The sequence below is a fragment of the Oryx dammah genome, unplaced genomic scaffold, assembly GCF_014754425.2.
Source record: "Oryx dammah isolate SB20612 unplaced genomic scaffold, SCBI_Odam_1.1 HiC_scaffold_14, whole genome shotgun sequence".
Lineage (NCBI taxonomy): Eukaryota > Metazoa > Chordata > Mammalia > Artiodactyla > Bovidae > Oryx > Oryx dammah.
In genome coordinates this window covers 18,819,986-18,847,042 of record NW_024070198.1, presented here as the reverse complement: position 1 = coordinate 18,847,042, position 27,057 = coordinate 18,819,986, and the positions used below count along the sequence as shown (strand labels likewise).

The 27,057-nt window shown below is 40.5% G+C and overlaps 1 protein-coding gene across 1 annotated transcript in view; it reads left to right on the top strand.

The window, feature by feature from the left end:
* Nucleotides 1–27,057, top strand: part of HPSE2 (heparanase 2 (inactive)) — a 702,164-nt gene that overhangs the window by 652,805 nt on the left and 22,302 nt on the right. Inside the window, exon 10 of the mRNA XM_040254194.1 lies at nucleotides 19,795–19,940. Coding sequence (XP_040110128.1) covers nucleotides 19,795–19,940 — 146 coding nt within the window. The remainder of the gene's footprint in view (nucleotides 1–19,794; nucleotides 19,941–27,057) is intronic.

Genomic DNA, 27,057 nt, shown 5'->3' with positions numbered 1-27,057 from the left:
TTTTTTTTCTACTTTACAATTCTGTATTGGTTTTGCCATACATTGACATGAATCCACCATGGGTGTACATGCGTTCCCAAACATGAACCCCCCTCCCACCCTCCTCCCCACAACATCTCTCTGGGTCATCCCTGTGTACCAGCCCCAAGCGTGCCGTATCCTGCATCAGACATAGGCTGGCAATTCGATTCTTACATGATATTATACATGTTTCAATGCCATTCTCCCAAATCATCTCACCCTCTCCCTCTCCCTCTGAGTCCAAAAGTCTGCTATACACATCTGTGTCTTTTTTGAGAAGAGTTAACACCTATCCTACTCAAACTCTTCCAGAAAATTGCAGAGGAAGGTAAACTTCCAAACTCATTCTATGGCCACCATCACCCTAATACCAAAACCTGACAAAGATACTACAAAAAAAGAAAACTACAGGCCAATATCACTGATGAACATAGATGCAAAAATCCTCAACAAAATTCTAGCAATCAGAATCCAACAACACATTAAAAAGATCATACACCATGACCAAGTGGGCTTTATCCCAGGGATGCAAGGATTCTTCAATATCTGCAAATCAATCAATGTAATTCACCACATTAACAAATTGAAAAATAAAAGCCATATGATTATCTCAATAGATGCAGAGAAGGCCTTTGACAAAATTCAACATCCATTTATGATAAAAACTCTCCAGAAAGCAGGAATACCTCAACATAATAAAAGCTATATATGACAAACCCACAGCAAACATTATCCTCAATGGTGAAAAAGTGAAAGCATTTCCCCTAAAGTCAGGAACAAGACAAGGGTGCCCACTTTCACCACTACTATTCAACATAGTTCTGGAAGTTTTAGCCACAGCAATCAGAGCAGAAAAAGAAATAAAAGGAATCCAAATTGGAAAAGAAGTAGTAAAACTCTCACTGTTTGCAGATGACATGATCCTCTACATAGAAAACCCTAAAGACTCTACCAGAAAATTACTAGAGCTAATTAATGAATATAGTAAGGTTGCAGGATATAAAATCAACACACAGAAATCCCTTGCATTCCTATACACTAATAATGAGAAAGTAGAAAAAGAAATTAAGGAAACAATTCCATTCACCATTGCAACAAAAAGAATAAAATACTTAGGAATATATCTACCTAAAGAAACTAAAGACCTATATATAGAAAACTATAAAACACTGATGAAAGAAATCAAAGAGGACACTAATAGATGGAGAAATATACCATGTTCATGGATCGGAAGAATCAATATAGTGAAAATGAGTATACTACCCAAAGCAATTTACAAATTCAATGCAATCACTATCAAGCTACCAGCGATATTTTTCACAGAACTAGAACAAATAACTTCAAGATTTGTATGGAAATACAAAAAACCTCGAATAGCCAAAGCAATCTTGAGAAAGAAGAATGGAACTGGAGGAATCAACTTGCCTGACTTCAGGCTCTACTACAAAGCCACAGTCATCAAGACAGTATGGTATTGGCACAAAGACAGAAATATAGATCAATGGAACAAAATAGAAAGCCCAGAGATAAATCCACACACATATGGACACCTTATCTTTGACAAAGGAGGCAAGAATATACAATGGAGTAAAGACAATCTCTTTAACAAGTGGTGCTGGGAAAACTGGTCAACCACTTGTAAAAGAATGAAACTAGATCACTTTCTAACACCGCACACAAAGATAAACTCAAAATGGATTAAAGATCTAAATGTAAGACCAGAAACTATAAAACTCCTAGAGGAGAACATAGGCAAAACACTCTCCGACATAAACCACAGCAGGATCCTCTATGATCCACCTCCCAGAATTCTGGAAATAAAAGCAAAAATAAACAAGAGAGGTATTCTTACTGGAGAGTTACTTTCAAAAATTTTAGGTTGAAACCTTATTTATATGGACACTAAAAGCTGCCAAATGCTACTTCCCTCATGCTGTCAAATTCTCAGATTCCTTTATGGAAGTAAAATATTGAAGAATTTTTCTTCCAGGCTCACCCGTTTGGGGTTTCCCAGGTGACAACAGTGGTAAAGAAACAGCCTACCAATGCAGCAGACATAAAAGACACAGGTTCAATCCCTGGGTTGGGAAGATCCCCTGGAGGAGAGCATGGCAACCCACTCCAGTATTCTTGCCTAGAGAATCCCATGGACAGCGGAGCCTGGTGTGCTGCAGTTCAAAGGATCACAAAGAGTCAGACACAACTAAAGCGAGTTAGCCCGCATGCACACACATGCCCTGCTGAGCTCACAGGCTCCTCAGCCCACCCTACTCCTAATATTTCATTTCCTGTTCTTCTGAAACCTGAAGGCCACAGAAGTAGACATAGGTCACTACAGCAGCCCATGGGTCTGCTAGGCTTTCTCTGAAACGTGTGGGTTTCACTCATCAGACCCAAATTTCACCAGAGAAAAATCCTTCTATTTCCCTTATTAGCAGCTGCTATCTTTTCTTCTACTCCCACGGCTTTTCCTTTTATAGTCAAAACCCCACTTAGGATCACCCTTAGGCCTGTCTTCCCAGAAAGCAGCCCATCATTCTTTCTTGTTTTTTGGACTCCCACTCTATTTTACGGTATCTGCCTATGAAGCATACAAGAAGAAGAGCTATTACAATGCCATAGCATTATTAAGAAAAGTAAAGACTGATCAGGCCACCGACATAATCTACAGGACCCTATGCAAGATGAAGATGTGGAACCTCAACTTTTTTAAAATGTCATTAAAGGTACTAGAATGCAAAGCTTTTTTGCTTTCCGCCAGTCTCTCTCTTGACTGTGACATCTTTCACTTGCTATTTAATGTTGTTCTACGTAAAGAAATAAAATTTTAAATAATTAGCATGAATTTTGCCTTTCATCTTGATATTGTGCATGTGAGACTTACATGTTAATAGAGCATTTAGGTTGTATGTGAATTACCAAAATTATACAATTTATTTTTTATAGCCTATATATACGCATATGTATTTTGTTCTTACCATAACAATGGAATCACTGCACAAAATTAACTCAACTATTTTACTTCACTTCTTGACATCTGGACATTCTACCAATGTTCCCTACCTTCAGATTACTGATAAGTAAGAAAGGACTGATAGAAATAGGAACTGTGGGTTGGTCTCTCTTTCCTTTTACTTCTGTTTCATCTTCAGCAAAGCGATTGGCTAATACAGAGAAGTAATATGAGTAAGAAAGGACCTGATAGGATTCTTTTATGTTTCATAGAAAGCTATTGCCTTCTTCATGTGTTTGAAATGAGTTCTGGTGTGACCAGAAAGTGTGGCCTCTTGAGGCTCTCAGCTGCTCCGCTTCTCATTTGTGCACACTTGTCTTGCACTCCCACAAGTTATGGATTCAGCAGAATTCTGTGCTTGTGGAGCTCATAAAAACACTCTATGTTAATTGGAGAGCAGAGAACTATAAACACACCTATTGGTACATTTGCTCTGCTCACATGCATGCTTCCTTGTCTCATTAGATTTCACTTACAAAACACAAAATGAAAGACAAAGTTATCAAGAATTTCAAGACAGTGACAGGAGAGCATTAAGCCAAATGCAGGGCTCTTTCGAGCACAGGGTCCTTCTGAGTATGAGAACGAACACTTTTAGGATTGGGTAGTTGGGAAAATAGGTGGAACAGAACCTTGACTTCGCCAAAGGAAATCTCATTATGAAAATCCCCTAACCTATTCTGCTCCAGTTTCTATCAAGAACATCTGAAAATTTTGTTTATATCTTCAGCTAAGGAAGTAGAGAAGATAGATGGGAACTCTGCCAATTTTTTCATTCCAATTTACAAAGAAACTTCACTGAGGTAAAAGTGAGAGACCAGGTAGTGAACCTATATAACACAGACCTTTCTTCTTAATTAAAAGGGAAATTTTAAATGCATTTTCAGTGTCCCACTTATACTTTTAAAACAACTGCTGTCACTTAAAACTAAGAAATGGTGATCAGAGAAAAATTAGGATAAAATTTTCCATCCAGCTTCTTTTGCAGGGAGAATTTGACTTTGTGCAATTCAAGACTTATGTCAGAGCTTTTGCAAATGTCAGAATTATCAAATTATGTAATGAAGTTTATAATAATGTCTTCATCAGGGTTCAATAAGCTGTTCTCCAGCTGGCAGTTTCCTGGAACTGGACTTTCTTTTGAACTTTGAAAATTTTGCACATTTCAAAGAGTCCATATTTTATTTCATACTGGGTTTCTGTGCCAAGGTTGCTGTTCTTTCCAGCTTCCCCATCAATTAATATTTCTTTGTGCAAAGTCTGTAAAGCACCATAAGTGAAGCTCTTAGGTTTGTAATGATTGATTTCCAATATGTGGGGAAATATCAAAGGTAATTACTGAGTTCGTACTTTGGCTTCCCATTTGCACTTATTAAGAATAATAATATATATTGGCAAGTACTTGCTCCAAAGTGTTCCTGTCACTAACCCTCAATCCCTCCCTGAATAGTAAGGATGAGGTAATGGCTGGAAATAAAGACCTCTTCCAATGGTTCTGTGCTGTGTCCAACCAGGAGGACAGCTTATCATCTCTGGTCAGAGGGCAGCATCATTAAAGAAAAAAATCAAGCCCCAATCCAGAAAAAAATGCCATACAAAGGACTACTTTGGTTAATCTCGTTTCTAGTGTATTTTCTGCTAAGAATGATCCAGGTTGGCAACATGGCTTTGCCAGTTAGCTACCAGTCCTTCTCTTCACTTGATGTTGACATAAGTGCTCACCGTGAGAACTAGACCCGAGGCACAGGGTAGATGCAGTCTCTGTCGCCTCTGTCTCCTCCTCTCAAGATTCCCTGATGGAGGTGGCTTTTTCCCACAAGAACTACTTATTCCCATCCCAGGACTACCTCGAAACCCCACACACTTCTTTGGTTTTCATAAAAAGGAACAAAGTACCCACTAGCATCTATTATAGGAAATGAAGGGGAACAAAGGTTCTCTGTCCATCCCCAGCTTGACTCTTCATCTTTTCCATATTTCTACACACATGCCCTGGCTTTGGAGTAGTAAATATACTTTGGTGACTGAAAAGTTAATTATTATTTTAAAATCACAGAATGTCTGATAGCAATGAAAATATCCTAAAAGCCATTAGATACACAGTGTCTCCTTAAATGACAGATCTTACCTTGCACCTTGAAGTCTGATATACTGCGAGGCCTGGATCCACTGGAGATGGGCCTTGTAGAGCCGAGTCTGGAATCAAGACCTTAATGGACCCCATACAAGCACAGACAGCATATTCTACACTTAAAACAGTAAAATGTGAAGTTATTTGGGACAATTTCCTGACAACTGGTTTTTCAATCTCTCTGCAGATGATCCTAGGGTCTATCAGTGTGGCCTTCCCCAGCAATTTAACTTCTGCCCAGGAGCAAGGGGAGAGGTGAGGAGGCTAATCTAGCTATCTGCAGCCAGCATTTCTTTTCCTCAGGAAGGATCTTGAACTTCGAAGTGACTGAAGCATTTAAAGCCCTTTGCCAGTGTTCACAAAGAGTAAAGGGAGCTAACCCCTTCCGCTAACCCCAGCTGAGTGTGAGGTGTATTTGTCCTGTGGAGGATGGATTGATAGACAGAGCTGCAAGTTGGTCATGCTTTCCCACCAGTTACACACTGTAGCCATTTTAGGTTCAGCCATGCATGCCAAATTGAATTAAATGCTTTTTAAAGTCTCCAAAGCAGGAAAACATCTTTCTCCGACTGGTTTTTGTTTTTGTTTTGTTTTGTTTTTTGTTAATGAGTGTCTGCACAATAAAAATGTGGTCTGTAGCTCGTTTTCCAAGGAGAAATCCAATTTGGCTCTCGGGGATGTTGCTGCTACTCAGATACAGTTTAATTCTTTAATTGAAACAGCTGCAAAATAGCTTGTGGACAAGGAAATGTTCCACGGGCTTTCCTAGAGCTGTCTGGGTGGAGACCACCTTCACTTTGGGGTTCTGAATCCCCTGAGCTCATCAGATTTGTCAAGAAAATATCTCCTCTGGGATTGGTTGACCCTGACTTTGGCCTGTTGGAGCTGCAGTTAAGTCTGTGGCTGACTTCAACGGGCTGAACTCGACTCTTTCTTATTCAGAAAGGTGCCAGCATTCTGCTGCCCTGAACAAAGCAGCGAACCAGCTCCTCTCTAGACACTTCCAGGAATCTCTGTCTTCTGTAGCCTCTCCAGAAGGCAGCCTGTTATTATGAAGCCTCTTCTCTAAGCACCTCACATGCACTTCCCTGATTTGTTCAAATACTTTGGGGACAAAAAAGGTTTGGAATAAAAGAGATCTGCTCAAGGTCACACACTTGTACCCTCTGTCCACCAACACCCAAAGGATACGTCAGTTAGAGAGATGGGACCTCAGAGTTTACTCAGAATCTACGTAAAGACATTACTGGCTTTCACCAAGTTAAATTCTTGAGCTCTTCAAGGTGTGAAACTGTATCCTAGTTATTTCTGTTTGTCCAGTGTATCACAGGTGCTAAGCAAATGTAGAATGATGATGATATCTAGGTCAAAAAAATCTACTACCTATTTATTCATTTCTATTGTTGTTCAGTTGCTCAGTCATGTCCAACTCTTTGTGACCCCATGGGCTGCAGCAACCTCATGGACTGCAGCACATCAGGCTTCCCTGTCCTTCACTGTCTCCTGGAGTTTGTTCAAGCTAATGTCCATTGAGTAGATGATCCAGTCATCCCAGCCTCTGTCTCCCCCTTCTCCTCCATTTCTAGTGACTGATGATAATGATGATGATATATAGACCAAAAACATCTACTACCTATTTATTCATTTCTAGTGAAAACTTGTCCCTGACCTGATTCTCCAAGAGTTTGATTCACACAAGTAACCGGCCCCCAACTTTTTCTTAAAAGTGGCACTATTCTCTTTTAAACTTTATCTTTTATGGCCTACTTTTTCTTTCTGTCTTGTTCCTGTGTTTTTATCCCATATATACTTAATCCTCTGTTCTCTTTTGATTGGCTAGTTGTTTGAATTGTATTTTGTCTACCTTGGGCCTTATTTTCCTATCATTCATCCTTTCTAAAATATATTCAAATACAATACATATTGTTATTTAGTTGCTAAGTCATGTCCAACTGTTTTGCGACGCCATGGACTATAGCCTCCCAGGAAATTCATGAGATTTCCCAGGCAAGAATACTGAAGCATGTTTCTATTTCTTTATCCAAGGATCTTCCCAACCCAGGGATTGAATCCACGTCTCTCATATTGCAGGCAGATTCTTTACCACTGAGCCACTAGGGAAGCCTCAGTTCAGTTCAGTTCAGTCGCTCAGTCGTGTCAGACTCTTTGCGACTACATGAATCACAGCACACGAGGCCTCCCTGTCCTTCAACAACTCCCAGAGTTCACCCAAACTCATGTGCATCAAGTCAGTGATGCCATCCAGCCATCTCATCCTCTGTCGTCCCCTTCTCCTCCTGTCCCCAATCCCTCCCAGCATCAAAGTCTTTTCCAATGAGTCAACTCTTCGCATGAGGTGGCCAAAGTACTGGAGTTTCAGCCTCAGCATCAGTCCTTCCAGTGAACACCCAGGTCTTGTCTCCTTTAGGATGGACTGGTTGGATCTCCTAGCAGTCCAAGGGACTCACAAGAGTCTTCTCCAACACCACAGTTCAAAAACATCAATTCTTCGGTACTCAGCTTTCTTCACAGTCCAACTCTCACATCCATACATGACTACTGGAAAAACCATAGCCTTGACTAGACAGACTTTTGTTGGCAAAGTAATATCTCTGCTTTTTAATATGCTATCTAGGTTGGTCATAACTTTCCTTCCAAGGAGTAAGCATCTTTTAATTTCATCACCAGCTGCAGTGATTTTGGAGCCCCAAAAAATAAAATCTGACACTGTTTCCACTGTTTCCCCATCGATTTCCCATGAAGTGATGGGACCAGATGCCATGATCTTCGTTTTATGAATGTTGAGCTTTAAGCCAACTTTTTCACTCTCTTCTTTCACTTTCATCAAGAGGCTTTTGAGTTCCTCTTCACTTTCTGCCATAAGGGTGCTGTCATCTGCAAATCTGAGGTTATTGATATTTCTCCCAACAATCTTGATTCCAGCTTGTGCTTCTTCCAGCCCAGCGTTTCTCATGATGTACTCTGCATAGAAGTTAAATATGCAGGGTGACAATATACAGCCTTGACATACTTCTTTTCCTATTTGGAACCAGTCTGTTGTTCCATGTCCAGTTCTAACTGTTGCTTCCTGACCGGCATACAGATTCCTCATGAGGCAGGTCAGGGTGGTCTGGTATTCCCATCTCTTTCAGAATTTTCCACAGTTTATTGTGATCCACACAGTCAAAGGCTTTGGCATAGTCAATATAGCAGAAATAGATGTTTTTCTGAAACTCTCTTGCTTTTTCAATGATCCATTGGATGTTGGCAATTTGATGTCTGGTTCCTCTGCCTTTTCTAAATCCAGCTTGAACATCTGGAATTTCATGGTTCATGTATTGCTGAAGCCTGGCTTGGAGAATTTTGAGCATCACTTTTCTAGCGTGTGAGATGAGTGCAATTGTGCGGTAGTTTGAGCATTCTTTGGCATTGCCTTTCTTTGGGATTGGAATGAAAACTGACCTATTACAGTCCTGTGGCCACTGCTGAATTTTCCAAATTTGCTGGCATATTGAGTGTAGCACTTTCACAGCATCATCTTTCAGGATTTGAAATAGCTCCACTGGAATTCCATCACCTCCACTAGCTTTGTTCATAGTGATGCTTTCTAAGGCCCACTTGACTTCACATTCCAAGATGTCTGGCTCTAGGTGAGTCATCACACCATTGTGATTATCTGGGTCATGAAGATCTTTTTTGTACAATTCTTCTGTGTATTCTTGCCACCTCTTCTTAATATCTTCTGCTTCTGTTGGGTCCATACCATTTCTGTCCTTTATCGAGCCTATCTTTGCATGAAATGTTCCCTTGGTATCTCTAATTTTCTTGAAGAGATCTCTAGTCTTTCCCATTCTGTAGCACGGCATTTATAGAAGATGATTATTAATAGTAATATCAGCTGGTATTTCTCAGTGTCTGTTACTCACTAGGCACTGGGCCTTTGCTTGCATTTTTACGTTAATCTTCACAACATCTTCAGAGATAGGCACAAGTGTTATCCTGTTTTACAGATGACAATCCTGAGGCTTAGAGGGGAGAGTAACTTGCCCAAGGTAGTAGTCACACCCAGGAAGTACTGAAGTTGAACTAAAATCCAAGTCTTACTTCAGTTAGTTCTGTTCCATTATAGATGACAAAAAATAATGTCAAAGAGGTCTCCTGAGAGAAACAAAACCTCTGTACCAGCAGCCCTATCACTTTGTGAGGACATTATCCTTGTCAAAGCCCTACCCACTCAAGCCCAGTCTTCACTTACTGCCTCTCAACTTCTTACCAACTTGAGGTGAAAGCTATAAGTCACACTCAAGGGTCCTCCTTGATTTTCCCAGCATGACTTTGCCACCTGCCCTCTCTGTTTCAAGAAGCTGAAAGAATATCCTGGGGCACTAGTCACTGGGATGAGAGCTTCCCCTTACTCCTGCTTCCTGAGTGAAAAGCACCAGAAGAAAGAAAACATTAATCAATAGGAACTGATTCTACCTTCCAGAACTGGGCCAAACATTTTCCTAAACCTTTTCTCTTTTAAAGTTCATCATGATCAAGCAAGAAAGGTCCTCATGGTTGAGGAACTTGTGGCTTAAAGCAGCTGAGTTACTTGCAATGATCACAGATAAATGAAACTTATGTAACTGGAATTTCAATCCCAGTGTGCTGAACTCCAAAGCTCTTGCTTCTCTGCCTATGCTAGGATCATACACAAGGGTCTGGAAATCCAAAGAGGTCCAGGGAACTAACTCCATTGCAAAAGTAAAGAGCATAGCACAAGTTTTCCATGCTTGAAAATAGTTAACTGGGGTGATTAGGAGGACTATTCCTAAATCATTCTTAAGATCTTAGACATTCATCAAACATAAAATGTTAGGTTTAATGGGATACTATTTACTTCCACTGCACACTGCTGGTAAAGAATCTGCCTGCAATGTGGGAGACCTGGGTTTGAAGCCTGGGTTGGGAAGATCTCCTGGAGAAGGGAAAGGCTATCCACTCCATAAATAAACAAGTATGAGTGTGTCCACATATATTTATGAGATAGTCTATGAAATGTGGGATGCACCAGTATTTTCTACTTTCCACTTTCTAGATCAGTGGTTTGCCAAATAAGGCCCCCAGGGGAGATTTGGCAGTATCTGAAGACACTTTTGGTTGTCACAGCTAGAGAAAGGGTATGCTACTGGCATCTAGAAGTTGTAGGCTGGGGATGCTGCTAAATATCCTGCAGCAGGACAACCTGCCACAACAGACAGTCATCAGACCCAAGCTCTCAAGAGTGTTGAGGCTGAAAGACCCTGCTGTATGTTTTAAGATCAAGGAAATGATATACTTTCTCCCAGGGTCCTGGCATTCTAGAGAAGGGATTAGTCCTAGCATATTGCCCTGCATCCTGGATAAAAAATAACTGTGCCTGGAACCAGGAGTCTGTTTAGGGGAAACTCACTATTTTTTCATTTACTCTCACACTGCTGCCATACTCATAGCAATTCTAGCACAGCATGTGGACTTTTTTTTCATACCAACCAATTATCTGACACCAGCTGGGTGCCCTACAATTCCGTGCAGTTCTGGCACCATCTATCTGGGGTTAGTGTCACATCCCACAACTTAAGGACTCTCTTACAAGACTACCCCAAATTCAGATGCCAACTGCAAGTCCCAGGTTGTCCCTGGTACTTTTGACCAACACCATCTCTAAATCAACATTTCGTTGACTTTCTTCCTCAGATTTGATAACTTGCTAGATCAGCTCACAGAACTCAGGGAAACACTTAAGTTAATCAGCGTATTATTATATGATGAAGGATACAGATGAACAGCCAGTTGAAGGCATACATAGGGTGAGGTCCAGAAGAGTCTGTACATAGGAACCTCCAACACATGGATGTGTTCACCAGCCCAGAAGCTTGCCAAACCTCATATTTTGGGGATTTTATGAGGGCTACCTCATGTAGTAGTGAAGTAGTGAAATCACTCAGTCGTGTCCGACTCTTTGCGACCCCATGGACTACAGCCCACCAGGCCTCTCCATCCATGGGATTCTCCAAGAGTACTGGAGTGGGTTGCCATTTCTTTCTCCAGGGGATCTTCCCAACCCAGGGATCGAACCCAGGTCTCCCGCATTAGAGGCAGTTGCTTTACCGTCTGAGCCACCAGGGAAGTCCTTATGTAGATATTATTAATTATTAACTCCTTTTATAGTTCCTCTCCGCTCTCCAGAGAATGGGGGAGTATAGCTGAAAGTTCCAAACTTCTAAATATACTTGGTCTTTCCAGTGACCAGCCCCATCCAGGAGCCCAGTAAGAGTAACCTCATTAGAACAAAAGATGTTCCTAACACCTAGGAAATTTAAGGTATTTAGGAGCTCTGTGTCAGAAGACACTTTCAAAGAAATAGCAACTGAGGGTAGATAATAATGTATAACTTAGTACTTCAGCGAATCCCTCAGAGAATCAAGAAGAACGAAGTGAATTTAGGAAGTTTGACATCCTAGTGAAAAGCAGATTTATTGTTATCACAGGCTTTTCTGTTTGCTGAACCCCAACTTAAATTGAGATTCTGGCAGCCTGCACCCTTTATCTTCCCTGCAGTGCTCAGTTGATTTTCACTTTTGTCCCAGGTTAGTTCTTTGGAAATGGCAACCCAATCCAGTGTTCTTACCTGGAGAATCCCAGGGACCAGGGAGCCTGGTGGGCTGCCGTCTATGGGTTCACACAGAGTCGGACACCACTGAAGTGACTTAGCAGCAGCAGCAGCAGCAGTTCTTCATATTTCCAGCCTATTCTGGGCTCTGCTCATGTCTTCAGAGTGCAGTGAACAGGGTTACAAGGCATCTCAGGGGGTAGATCAGCAAGGAGGAGGGTGTCTACCTCTTGCTTTTCCCTGTATCTAATTCAGCCAGTGAACTATGGCCTGCCTCTATTTTACTAATTCATAGCATTCGGAAGGGGGAATGAGGATGGGACTGATTTTTATCTCCTGGCAGCACTTACTCTGAATTTTTAACGGAGCTTCAGACTGAATTCCAGAGAAGGCAATGGCACCCACTCCAGTACTCTTGCCTGGAGAATCCCATGGACAAAGGAGCCTGGAAGGCTGCAGTCCATAGTGTCATGAAGAGTCGGACACAACTGAGCGATTTCACTTTCACTCTTCACTTTCATGCATTGGAGAAGGAAATGGCAACGCACTCCAGTGTTCTTACCTGGAGAATCCCAGGGGCAGGGGAGCCTGGTGGGCTGCCGTCTCTGAGGTCGCACAGAGTCGGACATGACTGAAGCAACTTAGCAGCAGCAGCAGCAGAATGAATTCACTAATCAGTGAGACAAGATGTTTGGCTGCATGCTGACATCTTACCCATTTGATCATACCAGTATGTTTAATTCTAGCAACATGTTTTAATCATAGTTTCAGAGAACTGCAGTGGTGAAATTTGTCTACGTAATTTTAGTATTTTCATCCATAATTCAACAAATATTTATTCAACACTGAGGCTAGAGCTACAATTCTGCCACCTCAGTACCTTGCTTTATATCTATGTCTAAGCCTCAGTATCCTCACCTGTAAAAGGAAAAATAACAGTGCTTCTTCAGAATTTACTGGTAAAGTCAATGAGATAATACATGTGAAGCACATATTAATCACTTGAGAAATGTTCGTTGACATTGTTGAAACAGATATGGACCCTGGTGTCACTGAGGGTCTAGAGGAGAATACACTAGTAAATGGGCAATTAACAAGCACTATGAAAATCGCTATGGGGGGGAAACCCTGCGTACAAGAGAAGCCCAAACCTGGACATGGGCTTCAGAGAGGCCGCTAGAGGAAATTCCACTTAGGCAGAAACCCCAAAAATGAGAAGGAGTTAGCTAGGTAGGGCATGGGGGAGAGAAGTACTCTAGACAAAGGGAATGGCATTTCTGAAGACCCAGAGGTGTGGGAGGATAGGCCTTTCAAGGAACTGGAAGAAGGAAAGGAGAACCACTCAGAGATAACTGTTTTCATTCGAGTGTATATCCTTCAAGTTTAATTGCAGAGACATTTTAACCCCTCAAAATAAAATAGAGGCTGTCCTTTTTCTGCATACTATAATGAACATCTTTTGACATTGTTAAATATTCTTCTAAAATAGAATTTCTAGTGACTAGTCTAATTTCTAGTCATTAAGGGTCTTATGGTCTTATGGTCATGCAGTGTAGACAACCCAGGCTACAAGCCCAAACCCTGATCACATCTCCATCAGCAGCTGTCCCTTGCCACCTTTCCAGTAGTGGTGCATACTCCAAAGCTCCAGTCTGCTCCCAGGAAGCCAGACCCCAGGTTGAGGTCCAGGCTGGTTCTGGCAACAAAACTTCTTCCCTGGCCATACCCCTCCACCGCATACTGGGCCGCGTCTTCTATGACACGATATGGTCTCATAGATTTCTCATTACCATTAGCTCTAATGAGATTCATCACCTGACTCACTGGCTGAAGGACTATTTTTCTTGCTAAGATCATAAACTTCATGTTGGCAGGAACTGAATTTGTCTTATCCACCACTATATTCCTACTGCCTAGTATGGGGCCTTAAACATAGTACCCAGTCCATAACTGAATTCTAGCACCTCCTGTAAGTCAGGCATTCTACTAGGCATGGGCTTTAGGAATGCGTAAGTTGTCTTAGACCTCATGGAACATGTGGTTCAGTGATTAATCCAGTAAATTCTGCAGCCTTCCGTCAGTTTCTTTCTCTTTTCCCATTTATTTTGGTTCAACTTACTCTATATACTGCATTTTCTAGCTTTCAGACCACAATTGACTTTTTGACAAATACTGAAGAAAAAGAAAAGATTTAAAACCTCTGTCATTCTAGTGTCATCTGTTATTTGTTTTCCCTCTCAAACTAATAAATGGACACTATTTTTCTTCAACCTCTCCTCATGTCTGATACACTTAAAGAATGTCTATTCAGTCTCTTTTTGTCCTTTGAAAATTGCAATGCAGTCCTTGCTTTGGATTTTTTTTCTTGTTGACGTGAAAATCTAATACATTTGCTTTCCTTCTTTAGGATTCTTATTGTTTGAAAAGTTCTCTTTATATTCCATCTTTCATGCAATGTCTTTTTGTTGTTTTTGTTATTAGATATATATGTGTGTGCATTCTTTATTTTTTTCCTACCTGCCCTATGCATAAAGATTTTTTCTTCACTTTTCATGTCATTTCCTTTAGAGATATTCAGGAATTATTCCATCTGTTTAATTGTATTTGTGATTATATAAAGACACATATTTGTAGCAAAATAAAAGAAAGAAGAGAAAGGGAGGAAGGAAGGAAATATAATTTGATTCTGCTTGTTTACATGAGGGAGAAATAAGGACAGTGAGAGAGGGAAAGTGAAGGTTTTTTTTTTTAATTTTTATTTTTACTTTATTTTACTTTACAATACTGTATTGGTTTTGCCATACATTGACATGAATCAGCCACAGCTGTACATGAGTTCCCAAACATGGACCCCCCTCCCACCTCCCACCCCATATCATCTCTCTGGATCATCTCCGTGCACCAGCCCCAAGCATCCTGTGTCCTGCATCGAACATAGACTGGCGATTCGTTTCTTACATGATAGTATACATGTTTCAATGCCATTCTCCCAAATCATCCCACCCTCTCCCTCAGAGACACATGTACCCCAATGTTCATCACAGCACTGTTTATAATAGCCAGGACATGGAAACAACCTAGATGTCCATCAGCAGATGAATGGATAAGAAAGCTGTGGTACATATACACAATGGAGTATTACTCAGCCATTAAAAAGAATACATTTGAATCAGTTCTAATGAGATGGAAAGTGAAGTTTTGTTGTTTTTTTTTTTTTAAAGTTGAATAGATAGGGAACTGAGAGTAGAATAAGGGTGAGAAAGAAGTTTGCAAACAGTGCAGAGAGCTAAGTAAAGGTGCAAATTTGATGTTCACTTTGGCTTTTAAAGACTTAACTATGAAAAAAGAAACTCTAAAAGTTTTAAAAGAAAATGTAAAATATCTTTATGAACTAGACATGAATAAGGATTTCTTAACATACAAAAAGAAATGGATATTTTATGCCTACTGGATTGGTAAAAGTTAAAGGTCTGAAAATAACAGATGTTAGCAAGGCTGTGGATCACAGGGAACTCACAGACACTGCTGGAGGACGTGTAAGTTGGAATAATTGGAATCACTTTGGAAAATAACTTGGCATTATCCTGTAAGCCTGAATATTGGTATACCTGCATGTAACCCAGCAATTCCTCTCTTAGGTTTGTACTGTAGAACAGTGCTTCTCTAACCTTATCAAGCATCTGAATCACCTAGAAAGCTACACAATTTGGGGGCCTCACCCCTGGACATTCTGATTCGGTACACCCATGATAAAGTCCATGAATTTCATTTCTAAGAAGCACCCAGGTGATGAGGCTGCTGCTGGTTTACAATCACAGTTGGAGTAAGTAAAGCTTCTCCAGATTTCTTCACCTGGGTCTTTGGAAACAGGAACAAGAATGTTCAAATAGAAAAGGCAGAACACAACTCAAATATCTATCAGAAGAATGGATAAATAAACTGTAGTATTTTTACACAGTGGAGTATCATACAATATTGAAAAGGAATGCTAAGTGGGCTTCCCAGGTGACGCTAGTGGTGAAGAACCTGCCTACCAACGCAGGAGACATAAGAAACACAAGATTGATCCCTGCGTGGGCAAGATCCCCTGGAGGAGGGCATGGCAACCCCCTCCAGTGTTCTTGCCTGGAGAATCCCAGGGACGGAGGAACCTGTTGGGATATTGTCCATAGGGTCACAAAGAGTTGGACACAACTGAAGCTACTTAGCGTGCACAAACTCTTAGTATGTGTACTCCCTGAATGAATCAGGGCCTAATGTTATGTCACAAAAGTAAGTCACAGAAAATCACATACCATGTGATACCATTTTTATAAAACCAACAAATTAAATAATATATTGCTTAGGTGCAAATACAGAGATAAAACTAAATTATGAAGCAAGACAGCAAAAAACAAAAATGAGAAAAGGAAGACTCACATAACTAGATGCAAGAGTGTGGGTATTCTGGTAGCTTTTAAGAAGGGTAATGGGTTCTCTTGTGCTTCAGAATTGTCATTAAGTTACATATATGCTCTTGTATATGGAAAACAGATACATAAGAATTTGAAGCTATATTTAAAGAAAATTCTCACAGATTGAAGAAAGGTCTTGTCTTTCTGATTAAAAGTAGTCCCCAAATACAGGCAAATTAATGCAGAAACTCACATTGACACATTCCTGGTAAAAGTTCCAATGTCAAAAATAAAACATGACTTCTATAAGCATCCTGACAGGACACAAGAGATAGAAAACAAGGAGGCTAACCAAACATAGAATAAAATTTGTGCTCACTTCAAACTTCCCTGCAACAACAACCACTACAAACAAAAAACTTTCAGAATTTACTTAAGGAATGTTTGAAAGAAAAGGAAAAATTATAATGCAGTAAACTTGAATCGGCAGATTAAAATGCTAATTATTATGAAAATGATATGAAACTGATATTTTTTAAATGGAGAGTTCAGTGGAAGAAAAAATAGAAAAATCCATGTAATATGGATTTATTATATAGTATATATAATAGTTCTCATCAATATATGTATCATGATATACATATCATAAAATATATTATATCTGCCTGTATTTACATATATATTTGTGTGTGTGTGCTCAGTCGCGCAGTCGTGTCTGACTCTTTGCAACCCCATAGACTATAGCCAGTCAGGCTCCTCTGCCCATGGGATTCTCCAGGCAAGAATACTGAAGTCAGTTGCCATTTCCTCCCCCAAGGGATCTTCCCAACCCAGGGACCAAACCGCATCTCCTGCATTGACAGGTGGATTCTTCACCCCTGAGATCTGGGAAGTCCTTAAATATATTTATATACGTATTCTATATAACATGAGATTTTATACATGTGTTATATAATATGCATATTATAATATATGTATCATTTATATTATATATCATAATGTATTATATATTAGTATGTGTATCATATATCAGTATATATATATTAATATACTATATATACACTATGATATGCAGTATTATAACAGTGTAATCATTACACTATATAGTATATTATATAATACTATATAGCATAATATATCTATAATATACATTAAAATATAATATATATGGCATATTATATAATAAATATGGTAATGTATATTATACAATATACATACATATTTCACGCATATAAAATTTAGTTTGTGATAAAGGTGAGTTTAGGGATAGATTATTTACTATATGATGCTACAACAACTAGTAAATTATTTCATTAATAATAGTCGTGCCCGACTCTTTGCCGACCCCGTGGACTGTAGCCCACCAGGCTCCTCTGTCCATGGGATTCTCCAGGCAAGAATACTGGAGTGGGTTGCCATTTCCTTCTCCAGGGGATCTTCCCAACCCAGGGATCGAACCCAGGCAGATGCTTTAACCTCTGAGCCACCAGGGAAGCTCCATAGAGTTATTACCATGCACCAAAGCATTTTTTCAGTGAGTTAAAAGGTTAAATTTTTAAATGGTAATATAAAAAGACCTGGAAAAAGTGTCAGTGAGGATCAGATCAATCTGATCCTTGTGTGAGGAAGGACTTTCTAAGAATAAAAGAAAAGGGAAAAAATCAAAAGAAAAAGATTGATATGTTTTCCTATACTTTTTAAAAAATTCTCCATGTCATAAACATCATAAAAAGTGATAAAGAGCAAACTACAAACTTGTACAGAATACTTGTTTTATAAACATTCCAAAGGATTCTTCTACTAATCTTAAAAGTTATGTTACAAATGAATGAGAAAAACATAGACATCCCATTGGAAACATTGTGACTATGATAATAACCTCACAAAGGTTACTTCAAACCAAATTGTAGTCAAGTAAGAGCAAACTGAACCAATGAGCTTTTCTTTTCATCTGCATGATTGACAATGATGACATATTAGCCATTTTAAATATAAGGAAACCATATCTAACTGCCATCCTAAGGGCACTTAAAAGTCAAATAAGGTAAATATTTGGGCAGGGGTTAGTGCTCAGGGAAAATCTGGAGCTATTCTGGTGACAAAGGAGCTTTGAGACTTTGTTCGGATTTATGCAGTTCACCAGAACTTTCTAAGCACCTGATGTTACAAATGACTACAAAAGTTGGAGGGGTGGGGAGATTATTAAGAGGCTTCTGCCTGAAAAGCTGAAGGCTCAGAAACAAAGTTGATGTCTTTAAGATCTTGAATAGCATGCCTGGACTCAATAGGATGTCCACTGAATTCCAGAATTGGCGGGGAGGGAGGAAGCTCCTAAACAAACTAGGAGGCCCTGTTTATATGATGAGTTATAAACACTTAAGTCATTACCCCATAGTAGGATTTAAAAGCAAATACCAAACAAATACAAAATATGTTGTGTGTCAAATATAAAAATAAAACGTGATAATAGCAACAGTAGAAATTAAGGTGGCAGTAAATAGGCTTTTGTAAGTTCAAATATGTGTGGATTACAGATTCAGTATTTATTAATCAGTTACAAATGGACCCTGGAGTGGTTAAAAGACCTAAACTTTTTAGTTTAGATTTATTGAGGATGACCAAGAATTAGCGCTGTGGTTTGCATTCTTCTGTTTGCATTTTTGACTCTGGGAATTAGGACTCTGGAATTAGGACTCTGGGCTTCTCTGATAGCTCAGTTGGTAAAGAACCCACCTGTAATGCAGGAGACCCTGGTTCAGTTCCTAGGTCAGGAAGATCTGCTGGAGAAGGGATAGGTTACCCACTCCAGTATTCTGGCCTGGAGAGTCCATGGAATCGCAAATAGTCGGACATGACTGAGCGACTTTCACTTCGCTTCACTTCAGGACTCTGGTCTCCTGTCTGAAGGGGCTTCATCTTCCTCCCACCACAGAAACGTCTTTAGTGACAATATTTGGAAGATGACATTTTGGATTCTCATATTAGTGACAATCCTAAAAGACTGGAAACCTTACATTCTATAATTAAACAGAGGTCATAAACCAGTATGAAAGTAACGTTTATGTGTTAGTTGCTCAGTAGTCTTGTCTGACTCTTTGTGACCCCATGGACTGTAGCCCATCAGGCTCCTCTGTCCATGGGATTCTCTAGGCAGGAATACTGGAGTGGGTTGCCACTCCCTTCTCTAGGGGATCTTCCCAATCCAAGGATCAAACCCAGGTCTCCTGCATGGCAGGCAGATTCTTTACCGTCTGTGCCAAAAGTAAAAGTCATAGGAAAAGAAAGTTGAAAATTCAAGGCCCTAGCTGGTTGTTCTTTTATGTGTGAAAAACTGGTTCATTTGGTTTGTGTGCCACTCTGGGTTTGCCCCATGGGCATTTCCTCATTTGGTCGGTTCCAAAGGCCTCTTTAGATAGTGTCCGTTTCATATGAACTGTAGATGAGTGCTTCATTGTGGTGACTTTGCTTACAGGGTTAGAGTCTTCCCGTCCTGATCCCCTATGTTCCTGGTGTGAAGTGCTTTCCGGCCTTTGTGTTGTATGTTTACTCAGAACACCTGAGTATAGGTCGCTCTCTGACTCTGCTCCTTTGTTCCCTTCAGGACTATTGGCTCTCTCTCCTTTACAAGCGCCTGATCGGCCCCAAAGTCCTGGCCGTGCATGTGGCTGGGCTCCAGCGGAAGCCCCGGCCAGGCCGAGTGATCCGGGACAAACTAAGGATTTATGCTCACTGCACGAACCACCGCAAGTAAGTGTTCAGAGAGATGGCACAGAGACCACCCCTGAGAATTTCTAGGCCCGTCTGAGAACTTCGTACTCCATTGGACCCCTTCAGGACGCTGAAAACTGCTTCTGGATTCACTAGACCCACTCTTTGCAAGTTTCAAATGATTTCTGATAAACAGTTTTTTCTCCAAGTAAAACCCCTTTCTCACACTTAGAGGAATTATTCATAAAATGTTCATAAAGATACATGCCATTTTTATTTACTTCAACAAATTTTTATTGAGCATTTTCTCTCAGCCAATTGATGTAATGCCCAGGAGGCTTATTTGTGTGCCTACGCCTGAACCAAAACTAGAGATATAAAATCTGTTCCTAAGATATACCAGCAGAGCTTGAGGAAATAAGCCTACTTTTCTAAGATGCATGTTGGAGAGCTGTACCACTGGAAACCTAACCACGTACCAGTGCATCCCAAGCTGGGAGTGCCCAAAGCTAGACATGTCAGCTTTACAGTCATTTCAGTATTTTGAAAACCATTTCAGCTATTTTAAAGGTTAGACAGTTAAATAAAATCTGGGCTTCCTTTTTTTTTAGGGGGCCAAACCTTGAACAATCAGCACAGTAACAGGGATGGTTATCCTCTTTTTCATCTGAAGCTGAGGTTATTGGGGTTGTCTTTTAAGAAGTAGGAAACATAATTAGTACATAAAGTTTAGCAGATAAAGTATTTTAAAACATGAGGATCATAAGGTAAAAACTTAAAACAGAGCCTAAAGCAAAACTCACCTGACCAAATATGGCTTTCTTACATCGCTTCCAATTTAAGGAGCAGAGTAGGCAGCCCTGGAGATAAGAACGCTTTCTCTTAAGGCAGAGAAACCTTGTGTGGAGTGGGAGTGAAGACGAAGGAAGCAAGTTCCTCCAGCCAGACCTTCATTCCAGCAAGCCTATCAGGGCCGATCACCGGCAGTGGAGAGCACAAAGAGTCCCCGTGGTCAGGTTACAACAGATGCCCCTTCTCCCCGCTGATGACAGAGGAGCCATGCCAATTAATTTATCATGATAAGATTTTTCAAAGAATCACTCTGAGCACAAGGGGGCCAGGGGCCAGTTGTCTTGGCTATAGATACAAGTGCCTATTGTGGATGAGAGGAGGCTGGATTGAGCAGAGGCCAGAGGCTTTCAACGTCCCTTTTGCTCAACAGGAAGCTCAATCCAATAGCTGACAGAGAGTGACTGCTTTATGGCCTTGGTTGGAGTTATCTGATCAACATACAAGGAAACATTGTGTTCCTTGTCTCCACCCTGGCCTTGAGGTAACCACCCAAAAAGTGGACTCCCAGCTTCAAGAGAGGAAAAGTTCTCTTGGCACCTTTTGTCTCTTTTGGGAAGCACATCAGTCGGTGCCCTTTATACTATGGCTCTGCAGACCCAGGAGAAAATGTCAGTAGCCAGGCCCTGGGCTTAGCAGAATTTGGGGGGTCCTTAGAGGGGTCTCCTCACTTGGTTTCATCCCAGTGTTCCTCCTGATGCTCTTTGACATTCTTGTGGGAAGTTGTCACTGATACTCTGAATGTACCATGCACTCATGCATTTTTGTAGTGCTGGTGTCCCACAGAGTGACTGGCCTGAGGAAGGTATCAGTGAATGTTTTATGAATGAAACAGGGCATCAGGGCATCACTGGTGCTTTATACTTCCAGCTCTCTTCCCCTTTGCTGTCACCACATTGGCCAGAAGAAAGGGATACGGTGGAGTGCTTAAGAATTTTGCATTCACCAGCAGAAAATCATTCATTGTATTCAATATTCTCTCTCCATCACCAGATCTCCTGTACTTTCTATGGGAAGTCATTCCAGAACCTCTCCGGGGAAACTGCTTCGGCCAGTTCCATCCTTCTCCCTATTAAAAAAAAAAAGAAACAACTTTATTAATCTATGTCACCGATGACCTGAGATTACTAGGGTGAAGGTCTTTTTGTTCTTATTAGAGAAGAAAGCCCCCAGTAGACACACTGAGCTAGCCGAGGATGAGCTGGCTGAGTCTTCAGATCTCCTCCATGTCAGTGGGTGTCCAATGCCTTAGATAGATGGGCACAAGGATAGAAGTGTCTCTGCCCTTTCTCTGTAGGAAGCTGCATTCCCTGTCTGAGCCTCCTCACCCTCCACAACATTATCAGGAAGCACTCCTGATCCACTTGGTTTATTTGTAGCCAAAGAGACCAAGGTCACAAAAACGTCCCAGAGTGGGCGTGTTAGCTTCATGCGGTTCAGTCTTGACCAGTACTCCAAAAATACATATCCTTGGTCAAAACAGGGAACTGATGAGAAAGTATTGATAGAATAACCCAAAAAAAAGTCTTTTAAAATAGCTCCTGCACTCAAATATAGGTTGAACATTTGCTATGTGCCAAGCCTCTTGCCAATTATTTGCATTAGTATAATCGTATGAAATTCCAAAGGTTCTACAGTATCACATGTATATACAAACAGCAACATTAATAATATAAAGAATTTTACATTTGGAAAGAACCCTTAGAGATCTTTGGCCTGTTGTCCTGTACAGCACAGAAAGTCCCTTATAGTCTCCCTGACAGTCATGAACCTCTACTTGAATACCTCACTGCTTCTCATGGCATCTCTTACATTGTGGGTCATTTCTGACCTAGTAAAGCATTGTCTTTTATGACTGTTTTACGATAACTGAGTCAGATACTCATAGCAACACATAGCAGGTGCTTTTCTGCTTTCTGTTCTAGAGCCAACTAATTAGGACCTGGAAGCACAGCAGTTCTCACCCTAAGGCTTCTTACTCAGAGAACAAACAGGTTTTGACTAGGAAACAGTCTTTTTATAAACCATTCTGCTAACACAATGTATGTATCTGGGGAGGAGCTGAGATCCTTAGCCAAGTTTAGAACCAATTGGAGCCTGGTGGATACTGAAGAAAAATTGAGTCTTTTGGGGTTCAAGTTTGTTTATTGTTGGCAAAGCACGACTTCCTGTTTTTCAGAAGAAGTTTTTTTAAAGACTCATAAAAAGGTTCCTGAGGCTTCTTGGACATCAAATGGCTCTTACAAAACAATATTTTGATGAGTTAAGTGTAAATGAATCAAAAACATGTGGATTAAATTTCCCTTAAAATACACAGGGGCTTTGAAATTGGGAAAAAGATGTTTGGCAAAACATGGCCTGACTTACCGAACCCAAAAACTTTGAATTAGATTTGGAGAAAATGGACCAACCCAGTTTTCAAATATGTAGACTTTCACTGGAAATGGACATGGATTTCAAAGCATCCTCCTCCCTTCCCTTTCCTAGTCTCCCAGCTTCACTGAAAATATTTCTAGAATAGGGACTGTTTTTCATCTATAAGTCAAGAGGCACCTCCCAATATGACACCCCTCACCTCTTATATCCATGATATTCCAATTCCAGCCCCCATCCTGACTCACTTCCTCCTCCTCCCATGGCAACACAGAGATGTCAGGCCGCAAAAGAACAGCCGGAAAGATGAACTCCAGATACAGGCCTTTTCTGCTAGTGAAAAAGTCTCACTGTCAATGAAACAATGGAGCAAGATAGATGTTCTACCAGAAAGAAAGGGGCACTAAGAGAACCAAAAGCCACCGGGACTTGACATCAGAAGGTCAGCAGTTGCCTCCAGGCCACACCTTCAATAAGACCCCGTTTTCTTAGCGAGCAGATACTCTTCCAAAATTATTTTTCTGTCAGCAGAGAATGGACAGTTTTCAGGAATCTGGATTCTCAACATAGTACTTTCAGGTTGGTGCTGCGTTCCCCAGCCAAGAATGTGTCTTCACAGCCAAAAGGCCTCTGCTTAATGTCCTTGCCCACCAGCCAAGCAGCGAAAAGGACTGACAGGGGGGTCTTCAGTGTCAGGCCCTCCCTGAGGAGGCTCCATGAGCCTTATGGGAGCCTCCGCAAGTTGGTGTCTGAGCTGGCTTTCAGTGCTGGTCTGTCTCCCCCAGGGAACTATGGAAATGGAAATCAGACCACTGCCAAGCAGCTTGAAAAGATAGCTTTCCCTGAAGCAATGCTCTGATTTCAGGTCTCCCTCCCACCCACCACTTCCCCACATCCTGCCCTTCTCCTCTGCGGTCTCCAACAGCTCATTCTGCCCTAACTCTTCAGAGGAGAAACTCATAAACGCAAGCACGCAGCTCTCTCCTCCTGGGCTGCTGGCCTTTGAGAAGGTTGTCTGGTGATAGTTAGCAGAAGAGTTTACCACAGTCTGTGAAAATTGGTACCCTTGCATGCCTATTTTTGCTCACACTTTGAAGCCTAGAGTACCTGTAGTTAATGGCGTCTTCTTCGGTTTTGCACACAGCTTAAAGCCCACCAATGGAAATAGTTGGTGTTTTTTTAATGATAGTGGTAACGGCTTCCCTGATAGCTCAGTTGGTAAAGAATCCGCCTGCAATGCAGGAGACCCTGGTTCAATTCCTGGGTCGGGAAGGTGAGCTGGAGAAGGGATAGGCTACCCGCTCCAGTGTTCCTGGGCTTCCCTTGTGGCTCAGCTGGTAAAGAACCCACCCGCAAGGTAGGAGACCTGGGTTCTATCCCTGGGTTGGGAAGATCCTGTGGAGAAGGGAGAGGCTACCCACTCCAGTATTCTGGCCTGGAGAATTCCATGGACTATGTAGTTGCAAAGAGTTGGATACAATGTGACTTTCACTTTCAGTAATGATAAATGCTGACATCGGCTAGCAGCATCTTTCTTCAGGTCTCTAATGACACAAGTCCACTCAAAATAAATTGGCATTCTCTTCTGATTGAGATAATTTGGCTCCAGAAGTTGGTTCACATGCTTCAGGGGATTGAGAAGAAGGACCAGAGGAGAAAGGACTAAATAGAAGGGTCGTTTAATAATTTATCACTTAGTAATTTTTCAGAATATCAGTGCAGGCACCCATAAAGCCTTGAATGCAATAATGTACCCTCCTACAGATGCAAGAAAAATCATCAGACACACAGCCAAAAGGATATACATTGGGAATTAGTCACATAATCTTAACGGATTACTCTAGGCAAGTGGTTCCCAAACCAAACTCATCTGCCAAATATACTGAGATTTTTAAAAAATATCGATTCTCAGACACAATCACAAATGGATTAAATAATGGAATAAGCCCTGGAAACTGTATTTTTTAAAATCTAAGTTATTGTGTTAACCTGCTGTTGGTCACTCAACTCTTAATTAGTAGCTTTAGAGGCACAGATGAGTGACTCAGAGGCTGAGGTGCGCTCTTTCTGCAGAGACTGATATTTTCCTCTGGGCTCAGTTGACTTCGAGTTTCTTGGAACTCCTCCTTTGAAGGCAGGACCAGGCCATTTCTTCTACTTTCTCTCATTAACCCATCCAGAGGGGGCCCTAAGGGACCCCTTAGAAACAAAGTCCTTTTTCCTACAAGAGAGAAGGAAATCATTGCAATCTTGTTGATAATGCTAGTGGCTGTTGCATACAAGCATGTAGTCCTCTCAGGCTTCTGAATGTCCTGTACTGGTGTAAAAGGATTCCAAAACAGTGAATAGTTTTACAATCATGGAGTAGATAAAACAGCAAAAGTAGAAATCAAAAAGGTTAATAAATTTGACTACCTAAACATTTTTAATTTTTATACATCAGAGTACAATGTAAACAAACTGAATCAGTCAAAGAAAACTGGGGGAAATTTTGCAATATACCTGAAAACAAAGGATCACTATCTTTAATAAATAAATAGTTTTAAAAAATCAATAGAAAAACAGACAAAGGGCATGAACAATCAGTTTACAAAGAAAGAAATGAAATGGCAAAGAGGCAAATAAGAAAAATACTGTGCCTCAGTGTGAATTTTTAAAAAATACAAATTAATACAACATTGAAATCCCATTATCACCTCTTGGGTTTGAGAGGTGATATTTTAAACCTTAAACTGTAACCTTTTAAAAGGTTATTATTAATATCTGATGTTCTTAGGGATATGTGGAAATGGGTGCTCTCACACATAGGTGATCAGAGCAAATTGATGCAAGCTTTCTAGATAATATCAGTATTATCAAAATGTATTAGTCAGGATAGGCGAGGTTATACTGTGATAACGAAGAAACTGCAAATCTCCATGGCTTTCACTAAGAAAATGTATTTCTCTTTCACACTACTCATCTGTCATGGCTCAGATGTAGCTCTGCTCCATATCATCCTCATTCCAGATCAAGAGAGCAGCCTTAATCAAGAACATTGTCAGACTTCTAGCAGAGGGAAAAGAGACGTGGCAAAATATGGACTAAAGCCTCTGCCCAGAGGTTTTAACACGTCCATCCATATTGCATTGACCAATGCCAGTCATGTGATCACTCTAGGCTCAACAGAGCGGGACAAAAAGATCTTCCCACAGGGAGGAGCCCCACTGAGAATGAAGCAGCAGATTTGATGAGGAATCATGCACTGCCTCCCCTTTGACCAAGTGTTTGCAACTTCCGGTACTTTATCTATCTGAAATAATCATGCTGTCCAAAAGGTTTATGTAAATAAAGTCCTTCATCACATAATTTATAATAGCAAAAAAATTAAAAACAGCTATGTCCCCAAAGGAGGAGGCTAGTTAAATAAATTTCTACAAATGAAGAACTTAGCATTCTTTTATAAGTAGAAGAATAAATAATACAATAACATGGCAGCATGTTGAAGATGTTCATGAACTAAAAAAAAAAATGCTAACAATGTGAACCCAATTATGTAAAAACTGAGAAATATATATGTATGTGTCAAAGAACTCAGTAAATATTTGTCAAATTATTAAACTAAAAATACTGGAAGGTTGTCAACCAAAATGTTATCATGTCTTAAAACACTTGGATTATGGGGGACTTTTCTTTTTCTTCTCTGTGTTTCTCCATATTTTGCCTTTTTTTCCCAGTCAGTCTTCCATATTCAGAAAAAGATAGTTTATTTTCTAAAATCATTGTAATATATTTAAGCAAAAACAAAAGGCATATGGTGGGAACTGGGTATCTTCCTTGCAGGAAACCACTGTAAGAAAGCCTTTCTGCCTTTCAAAGTCCAGGATGGCCAAGAATCATGAAGTAAATGCCCTTTCCTGGGGTAGTCCTGTTCTGTGCAGCCCATAAATGATTT